We start from the raw sequence: 10,430 nt of genomic DNA, 5'->3' as shown, positions 1-10,430 counted from the left end.
GACTCTTTGACCACAAAGAACATAGATGGTAGTATGACTGCTTCTAATAACATTTTCTACTCTTTTTTTTACGTTACTTAATAAGAACTCACAACGTACATGCGTTGCAATCAGCATAACAGTGAACTATTCGAGTAGTGAATCAGCAGATCGTCATAAAACAGCTGTACTGATCCTCAGCCTTTAAAATATTCACTTCCATATTTTCACTGACTGCACACAAAATTATATAAATACTTATATAATAACGATAATAATATATCAATTATATACAATAAGTCCTCAAGGTTATTTTATCTGGCACCAATGGACCAGTAGATGGCGCTCAGACGCAGTGTTTTTCAGTTTTTACATAAGGAATAAATTTCTTAAAATAATGTAAAATCACATATGTGACCGTGGACCACAAAACCAGTAATAAGGGTCAATTTTTTGAAATTGAGATTTATACATAATCTGAAATCTGAATAAGCTTTCCATTGATGTATGCTTTATTATGATATGACATTTAATATTTGGCCGAGATACAACTATTTGAAAATCTGGACTCTAGGGTTGCAAAAAAATCAAAATGAGTAAATCGCCTTTAAAATTGTCCAAATGAATTCTTAGCAACGCATATTATAGTTTTAAAATATTTACGGTAGGATATTTACAAAGTATCTTTATGGAACATGATCTTAATATACTTAATATCTTATAATAATATTTTTTGGCGTAAAAGAAAATCGATTATTTTGACCCATACAGTGTTTGGCTATTGCTACAAATATATCCGTGCCACTTAAAACCACTAAACTGTTTAATTTTGATCCATTTAAGTTTAACTTTAAAACTGTACGATAAAGGTAGGCTGTAAGACAAAACGTTATTTTGTGGTTTTGTGGTGATATTTCATTAGATAACTGTTTGTTCTTATTTTTTGCTAGTATACGCACGTCAGGCCAACATTTGAGCTTTAATGAATCATTTATACGACGTTTTGGTGCTAGTTTTTGATTTGTCAATAATACAGACTATGACGTTTATAAAATAACGTTTTAATAAAAAAGCATGTCCTTAATATCAACGTAATTTTGCAACAGTTTGTTTTGTCTTGTCAAAGCCCTTGATAAAACACTGTAATATTTTCAAAGCCTGGTTTCAGCAGTAGTTTAATTCTATTCGGAACAAACTGACAAGACAACAAGACATAAATTAAGCTAAATGCAAATTCAGCACCTTGAAGTATCCTAGTTGTAGCATTTTCAACCCTGTAAGTGAACCAGAGCACATACATGTAATTAGATTTCACCCAAAATAATAATGATGTTTAAACCTGCAATATCACACTTTCACTTACTGAATGTAAGGGAACTGCTTTCTGAGTGTGTCTGAATGCATAACTAGAGTAATCTCAAGTACTGATTATTAAATTCAAATACACAATCATCTTCCTCTCTTTTCCTGCTGGCGTTTTTATGACAACCCTGGTGCCCAGCATCCCAGACTGCTGGAGATTTACTGTCACACAGATCAGAAGCTTATTTGCTTTTTGTGTACAGTATGGTATGAGCACAAAGACCATGACACTGTATTCGTTGCAGCAGAGAGAAAAGAGAAACAGGTATGCTAATGCTATCTATGTGTCTATCTATATATCTGTCTCTCCTTTCAGGACTTGTGTGAAAATCTGATGATATTTTGGTTTGTTTTTAAGCAGAAATCTAGAAAATTCTAAAGTGCCCAGTTCACAAACTTTCAAGCACCGCTGTGTGTGTGTTTTTTTACCAGAGACTATTGAGGGAACTACAAAGAAAATTACAGCAGAGAATCCAGGAGTCAGAGATGGCAATTCAGGAGCTGAGAGGAGCTGTAGAGTCTCACAAGGTGAATTTAAGATCTGTAATGTCTTTCCTAAAGTCAGTCCAGGTCAAGGTGCTTTGGAAGGAGAGCTTACATAAAAATAAGTAAAAAAAAAAAAAAAATTGAAATGCATAGAAATTCAATTAAAACATTCTGTCTGTGAATAAATCTATTCATTATGACATCATTATGATAGAAATTGTTAATAGATTAATTCATATTGCCAGTAAAAACGAAAGGAACGCATAAAGAAAATGTCTTTCTTCTGATTTGGATCTTCTGGATATTTTCTGAGGTATACCAGTGAATGGACTCATTTTCTGTGTGTCAGCGCTCTGCACAGGCAGCAGTGGACAACTGTGAGAAAATCTTCACAGAGCTGATCCACTACAGAAGCCTTTCTGAACTGACAGAGATGATTAGAGATCAGGAAAAGTAAGTGAAGCTGAAGGACTCGGAGCAACTGGAGCAGGAAACTGATGATCTGAGGAGGAGAGATGCTAAGCTGGAGCAGTTTTTACACATTGACAATCATATCTATTTCCTTCAGGTAATACAGTTAAAGACAGGACAGTGGTATTTTTTAGAAAGAGCTTGTCTGTGCACATACGTTTTACTACTGAAACTTAGTTATCAATAATGATTAAGGCAAAATAATGTTTAAAGAGAAATATATCTGGCAGAGGTAAAGTATTGAACATTTAGACCTCATCACATCACAGTGTTTTGTTTCCAAATATCAGCATGATTGTGAGTGTAAAATTGCCTTTATACAAGTTAATATTAGATAACGTATTAATATTAGGTTCCTGAATGAATCATTGATTTGAATTAATTTATTTAATAAATGACTTACTCACTTGTTTCATTCATAAATAAATATGTTTTTGAACAACTCAAAAACAAACAAAAAGAAAGGTCACAATGTTGCAACAATGTAATCTGCAGAAAACGTAACTGAAATTTACTTTCAGAAAAGTCAAGTATATAATAAAGTATAAAGCACAGTGAATTAAACATAAATCGTAATAGGTATAATACATGTAAAATCTTCTTTGTATTGTAATGTGCAATTAATATGAAGTTTGTTGGTGTCAATAGCAAGCGTCCAGATTATTCACATCCCTAAACCGAAAACCAGGCAGGAGTTCCTACAATGTAAGTCTTAAAAACACATGAGACACCATTTTTAGAACATTGTAGTTTTTTTCCTAAATATTTTAGTATATTTTTTATTTTTAGAATAAATTCTATCATTATGTTTTCAAAACTTGCATAATGTACTTTCTACATAGAACACACACACACAATGATTTTTTTTTTCATTGTACTGTATTCATTAATTCGTTAAAAAAAAAAAAAACACATGATACCTGGGTCATTTTGGAATAGCAAGCAACCTAAAAATAATACAATAAAGTAATGTATTTTTTATTTTCCACCAGATTCCTGTAATTTGACCCTGGATCTAAACACTGTGAATGAAAACCTCCATCTGTCTGAGGGAAACAGATTGATTACATACACTGACACAGTCCAGCCATATCCTGCTCATTCCAGCAGATTTGATTATGCTCAGGTGTTGTGTAGAGAAAGTGTGTGTGGACGCTGTTACTGGGAGGTGGAGTGGAGTGAAATGGTGGAAATATCTGTGTCATATAAAAGCATCAACAGGAAGGGACGGGGTGGCGAAAGTAGATTTGGATTTAATGATCAATCCTGGAAATGTTTATGTTTTTCATCTAGTTACTCATTCTGGCACAATTATAAAGAGACTAAACTCCCTATAATCCCCAGCTCCTGTAGAATAGGAGTGTATGTGGATCACAAAGCAGGAATTCTGTCCTTCTACAGCGTCTCTGACACAATGACCCTCATTCACAGAGTCCAGACCACATTCACCCAACCACTCTGTCCAGGGTTTGGAGTCTATTTTGGATCAACACTGAAACTGTCATCTAACAATATAGATGATGTAGACACTGTATGAAGTTACATTTTTTTTCTCCTTGATATATTAATAACAGTGAGATGTTACAGAAAAAAAGACATTTTGAGTTTAGTCTAATTTCATACAAATCATTCTGATCAGGACCGTAGCTGGGGTTTGCAGGGCCCCACTGCAGGCTGTACCCGTGGGCCCTGTTTTAAATTGTCTAAATAGCACAAATTAATAAATAGACGAAAGATGCAAATTAAACAATGTTTAAGTTTTTTCAAGTTTGTAAGTGTCGGGGTACAGAAACAGAATAATAAAATGTAAAGCAGCATTGCATAGTCTTTACTGTATAAATTAAATATAGATTAATTCTTCTTAAAACTACAAAGTAATTCGGTAAAAAGCAGTGAATGATTTTCACTCATTTAATTTCTTGGAATAACACCGACAGCAGCTAGTAAATTAGGTGCGGTCACTTTAAGAAACAGTGCATCCAATATAATGATACACATCCGATTTCTTTCTCAACTGTTTATGTTCACTTAAGGCGGGCGTACACGGTGCGATTTTTGAGGTCGTACGAGCTCGCATGCGATTTTTTTGGTTATCGGAGGAAATCGTCTCTTCTCGTATGGTCGGGGCTCGTATGGTGTGTGAGAAATTACGAGACGAGCAGAGTGCCTTAAGGCGGGCGTACACGATTTTTGAGGTCGTGCGAGCGATTCGGAGGAAATCGTCTCTTCTCGTATGGTCGGGGCTCGTATGGTGTGTGAGAAATTACGAGACGAGCAGAGTGCCTTACGAGCACTTCACGACCTTACGATCATTTTTAAACATGTCAAAAAACTTCGGGTGCTGTCGGATTGAAAGCGTGACATGTGTGCTGTTGAACGAGCCGATTTGTTGAGCAAACTGGAAAGGACCAATCAGAAGCTAAGAAAAGAAAACCATATAGCAAAAGTCCTGAAGGCAGTTTTATGATTCTGCATTACTGTTCTTCCACAACAATAGAACATGTAAGTTACAGTATGTATACAATAATACCTGAACTATCCAGCATTTTAACATGTATAAAAACAACGTCACAAATTGCAGAAACTTGCATGACACGCAATGATTGTGTAATTTACATCTTCCACGACGACGATTAAGAAAAGAAAGTCTGCCCTTCAGCCAAACTCTTTGCCATGCCCTTCGTTTTCTTTTCTCTTTTTTTTTGTTTTTTTCGCAAGCCATTGCTGCCACAAAGGAAAGGATCTCTTCCTCGGAGTCCATGTTTTTGGCGCGGAACTTCGTGAATGTGATTGCCTCCGAAATCGGCAGGTTTTAAAATCGTGCCGTCTACCACTGCGTCCGTAAACAAAGTCACTCGTGACGTGTGCGTGGCCATACGGTCTTCCGACTGTCCGAATTCGCACCGTGTACGGCCGCCCTTAGGAAATAATAATCATAACAATAAATAATATTTTTTTATAATAATATAATTTTGTATATATTTGTTGGTTCAAGAGCAAGAATTGGACATCAACGGCGACATCAAAGCTTGTCGCAACTCTCAGTGGCTCTGGCTTTAACTGAAGCGCTACATGTTACGATTTTGACGCGACATTATATGCGCCAAAACGGCATTGTTTGAATTTAGTATAACCTACAAAATTTGAAAGCGGAGACTTTGTTTCATATCGCAAGCGGGGTTGCCAAATTGGCGTGAGATGTACATGGGCAAAGGGAAAGCGTAAGGCAGAGCCTGAAAGCGTGTGTCTGTGTGAGTTGGCAACCCTGTGAATATAGTGAATCTATAAATCCCACAGGGACTGCAGCAGCACCTAGACCTGCTGGAGCACTACTGTCAGAACTGGGCCCTGGCAGTAAACCTCAAAAAGACCAACATTATGGTCTTTCAGAAGAAGCCCAGATGTCAGGAACACAGACACAAGTTCCATCTAGGCAGCACCGCCCTAAAACGCACCATGCAGTACACTTACCTTGGCCTGATCATCACTGCATCTGGGAGTTTTAGTATGGCATGCTCTTAAAGATAAAGCTTGAAGTGCTCTATATGCTATTAAGAAAATATTGAAATACCAATTCCAATTTGGTGTAAAATTTTTGATCCCTCAAATTCTGGATGCAACTTTTAAAATCGTAAAAAGTCCCCTAAGTCTGGTTCGGGTTTCTAAACTGAAAGAAAAACTCAAGGGTTTCTACAGAGAAGAAAGAGAAAATATATCTGGCAGAGGTAAAGTATTGAACATAAGTTAGTAAGTAAGTCTAAAAATCTCCCCCTGGTTCTGAGACTTACTAACCTGACTACACTGTTTATTTAAGGTTAAATTGTTATGATTCTTTCCCCCTCCTATTATTTAGGTATTCTTATTGTTATTATCATGTTCCTCCACATATATTCAGTGCTTTGGCAATATTGTATTTTTACAGTCATGCCAATAAAGCAATTTTGAATTTGAATTTGAATCTAAGTAATGTTACTGAGAGAAGTATTCCTCTAATTGATATAACTTGCATTGTGTACATTAATTGTACTTACAGTTATACAATTGCTTTGGGTTAATATTTGTGAAGGAAGAGTCTCTTATCAGTCCCTCATCCTCTTTTGCTTCAGTTGTGAGACTGACACCTAGTGGATGTTTTTTATTATCAACAGTAAAAGACAGGCAAGTCACACCACAGCCTGTCTGTGCACACGTCCCTTAAACATCAGGAAACTGTTTGATCTCTTCATTTCAGAGAAAACGAAACCTGAGTATATGTAAGTCGTTGTATTTATCTCTCTGTCTTATTGTATGTGGAGTGAAATGGCAGAAGCTAAAATTTCAGTGGCTGAGGATCAGTTTATTTGTTCAGTCTGTCTGGATATACTGAAGGATCCAGTGACCATTCCCTGTGGACACAGTTACTGTATGAGCTGCATTACAGACTGCTGGAATAAAGAAGATCAGTGGAGAGTTTACAGCTGCCCTCAGTGCAGAAAGACCTTCAGTCCAAGACCTGCTTTAAACATGAATGTGGTGTTTGCTGAAATGGTGGAGAAACTGAAAAAGAAAAAAGTCCAGATGGCTCAGTCTCTGAGTTACGCTGAACCTGGAGATGTGGAGTGTGATGTTTGTACTGGAAGGAAACGTAAAGCTGTAAAGTCCTGTCTGATGTGTCTGGAATCATACTGTCAATCACATTTTGAGTGTCATGAGGAATCTCATTCAAGTAAGCGGCATAAACTAACTGATGCTGGACGAATCCATGAAATGATCTGCTCTAAACATGACCGGCTGCAGGAGGTTTTTTGTCGAACTGACCAGCGATGTGTTTGTTTGATGTGTATGATGGATGAACACAAAAATCACGATACTGTTTCTGTTGAAACAGAGTGGACTGAGAAACTGGTATGCACATACAGTATAAGTAAACTGTGTTGTTTGCAGGTGCAGTTTTAAGCCAATTTGGCAGTCTATGATGACATTATCACATATTAATAGTAATGTATTTGAAATATCTGGAAACCATCCACTGAGGATTACAGAAGATGTCTAATGTTTACATTTTTTCTCATGCCTCAGAATCAGGTTCGAGAGTTACAAGAAAAATGCCAGCAGAGAATCCAAGAGAGACAGGAGAAACTTCAAGAGCTCAAAGAGGCTATTAAGACTCACAAGGTGAGAAGGTGCTGGATCACATTTTCCAGTTCCACTAAAGCTAACTGTGGCTAACAGACTGATAATCTGATTGTCTGTGTGTCGTAACAGCGCTCTGCACAGGCGGCATTGAAGGACAGTGAGAGGATCTTTACTGAATTGATTCGTTCCATTAGGACAAGCCGCACTGAGGTGATACAGATGATCAGAAATCAAGAACAGGCTGAAGTGAGTCGAGCTGAAGGACACTTGAAGCAACTGGAGCAGGAGATTGGTGCTCTGAGAAGGAGAGGTGCTGAGCTGGAGCAGCTTTTACACATAGACGATCACATCCATTTCCTACAGGTAGCAGAGACTAACAGGACTGTTATTCTAAGCAATGTCTTTTGACTTGAGAGAAATTTCTTAATTTTACTGCATTTTGTTCTTTGCATCTTTAACGTTTCTGTGAATTTATTCTCTCCAGATATTCCAGTCTCTCTCTGATCCTCTGGAACCTACAAGCATTCTCACAATTCAGTCCGTCAGTTCTGTCCTCCCTTATGATGATGTGAGAAAATCTGTCTCTCACTTGAAAGAAATACTGGAGGAGTTTTGTAAAGAGAAAGTAGATCGGTTATCTGGTCAAGGTACAGTGACAGAAGAAAGAAAAATATTACATTTTGTAACAACGTTGAAGAAACTGGAGCATAGTAAATGCTTGCTTGTTTTATATAATTATTAAAGGAAATAATTAGAACTATACTAATTATATGTGTTTATTTTCTTAGTAACATACATCAACATTATTTCCAATAATGAACCCAGGACTAGGGAGGAATTCCTACAATGTAAGTCACCATGAAAACACACCCACACTTACACAAAGAAAGAGAAAGAGAGAATGACAAAAGGCCAGAAAATGTAATAAATGGATCAGAAAAACACTCAGAATCAGATGTTGTACAGTTAAGGTCAAAAGTTTACATACACCATACAGAATCTGCAAAATGTTAATTATTTTACTAAAATAAGAGGGATCATACAAAACGCATGTTATTTTTTATTTAAAACTGAGTAAGATATTTCACATAAAATACATTTACTTATAGTCCACAAGAGAAAATAATAGTTGAATTTATAAAAATGACCTTGTTCAAAGGGTTACATACACATGATTTTTAATACTGTATTGTTACCTGAATGATCCACAGCTTTTTTTGTTTGTTTGTTTGTTTAGTGATAGTTGTTTATGAGTCCCTTGTTTGTCCTGAACAGTTAAACTGCCCACTGTTCTTCAGAAAAATCCTTCAGGTCCCACAAATTCTTTGGTTTTTCAGCATTTTTGTGTATTTGTACCCTTTCCAGCAATGACTGTATGATTTTGAGATCCATCTTTTCACACTGAGGACAAATGAGGGACTCATATGCAACTATTACAGAAGATTGCATTAGGAGTGGAGGGGGGATCAGGGAAGATCAGGGTAAATTTAACTTATTTTGTCTTCTGGGAAACATGAAAGTATCTTCTGTAGCTCCTGAAGGGCAGTGCTAAATGAAAAAAAATTATATTTAAGCAAAATAAGAAAAATGTACACATCCTCATTCTGTTCAAAAGTTTACATCCTTAATGCATTGCATTTCCTTCTGAAGCATCAATGAGCAGAACTGAGACACAGATTTAAATGAAAATTAAATGTTCATTTTCATCAGATTCCCGTCAGCTCACTCTGGATCCAAACACTTCGCATAAACAGCTTCATCTGTCTGAGGACCAAAAAGTGGTTACATACACTCACACAGAGCAGCAGTATCCTGATCATCCAGACAGATTTGATGTTTGGCCTCAGGTGTTGTGCAGAGAAAGAGTGTGTGGACGGTGTTACTGGGAGGTGGAGTGGAGTGCCGGTGCGGGAATATCAGTGTCATACAAGAGCATCTGCAGGAAGGGAGAAACTAAAGATTGTTTATTTGGATACAAAAATGAGTCATGGAAATTGCAGTGCTCTCAATCCAGTCACTTATTTTTGCACAATAACATAAAGATTAATCTCCCTATGTTCCCCAGCACCTGTAGAATAGGAGTGTATGTGGATCACAGAGCAGGAATTTTGTCCTTCTACAAAGTTGCTAACACAATGACCCTCATCCACAGAGTCCAGACCACATTCACTCAACAGCTCTATCCAGGGTTTGGAGTTTATGGATCAACAGTGAAACTGTGTAATCTAAGAGAGTAGATTCTAAGAGAGAAAAATTTACAACAAATCCTACACAGTGAGAATCTATTTTTTTTTCTTTTTTGTTTTTTTTTTAGTCATTTTTTGTGTCCATTATACATACACAGCAGTTACTTCTGGTCTTTCCGAGCCATGTGATGTTGTTCCAGTATTGCCACAGGAATCTTTTTTTTAGAGTTTGTGTCGCTCTGCTTGTGCCAACTAAGCAAGAATTATCTACCATGTTCATGTTCTGTTCAATTAAGTATGGCCTAATTTTCTTAATAAATGATCTGTGCACGGTAACTTATTTTTATTCAGTACTTGTCTGAGACTCAATTAAGTGGTGTAAGTGATATGTTATTTTTTAATTTTAATTTTAATTTTTATTTTGGAAATTGAGTTCTTTTTCGTTGCTCTATATTATCAGCTGACTTTACAGACACCAGAGACACCATATATACCATAACACGATTACTAATGCTTTATTGACATTAAACCAAAATTTAAACAGTACACATTACAGGTGGACATTTCAGTGGGTGTAAATAAAATAAATATGTGCATTTAGGTAATATTGACTACTCATGTAAATTCCAAATTACATGAACCCAAATTCTATTCAAATTGTTGAAGAGACTCATAGGTGAGATTTGAGATAAAGACAAAAATAAATGCTTTATGTTAGAATAGCAGTTCGTGCAAAATGTAATGGAAACAACAAGAAAACACAAAAAAATAAAAGCTGAACAAGTTTTTAAAAGTGTTCTTAGAGTAGCTTTGTGTGATCTCATACAGGAT

General features: G+C 36.3%; 2 protein-coding genes across 3 annotated transcripts in view; one reads left to right on the top strand and one right to left on the bottom strand.

Annotated features, from left to right (window-relative positions):
* LOC127181951 (tripartite motif-containing protein 16-like protein) overlaps positions 1-1,383 on the bottom strand; it is a 31,092-nt gene extending 29,709 nt beyond the window's left edge. Inside the window, exons 1-2 of the mRNA XM_051136996.1 lie at positions 1,343-1,383; positions 1,222-1,253 (exon numbers count right to left, since the gene is read on the bottom strand). Of these exons, the coding sequence (XP_050992953.1) occupies positions 1,222-1,253; positions 1,343-1,383 (73 nt within the window). The remainder of the gene's footprint in view (positions 1-1,221; positions 1,254-1,342) is intronic.
* Positions 1,384-6,492: 5,109 nt separating this feature from the next.
* On the top strand, positions 6,493-9,907 carry LOC127175060 (tripartite motif-containing protein 16-like protein). 2 transcript variants are annotated; one of them, XM_051125895.1, is made up of 6 exons: positions 6,493-7,182; positions 7,357-7,452; positions 7,543-7,776; positions 7,898-8,060; positions 8,202-8,261; positions 9,124-9,907. In XM_051125895.1, the coding sequence occupies exons 1-6, from the start codon at positions 6,586-6,588 to the stop codon at positions 9,648-9,650; spliced, it is 1,677 nt and encodes a 558-aa protein (XP_050981852.1). In that variant the 5' UTR covers positions 6,493-6,585; the 3' UTR covers positions 9,651-9,907. The 2 variants fall into 2 exon arrangements, with proteins under 2 accessions (XP_050981852.1, XP_050981861.1); XM_051125904.1 differs by lacking the exon at positions 9,124-9,907 and adding an exon at positions 8,779-9,083.
* The last annotated feature ends 523 nt before the right edge of the window (positions 9,908-10,430 follow it).

This window comes from Labeo rohita, chromosome 2 (genome assembly GCF_022985175.1).
Source record: "Labeo rohita strain BAU-BD-2019 chromosome 2, IGBB_LRoh.1.0, whole genome shotgun sequence".
Lineage (NCBI taxonomy): Eukaryota > Metazoa > Chordata > Actinopteri > Cypriniformes > Cyprinidae > Labeo > Labeo rohita.
This window is presented reverse-complemented; position numbering and strand designations above follow the sequence as displayed.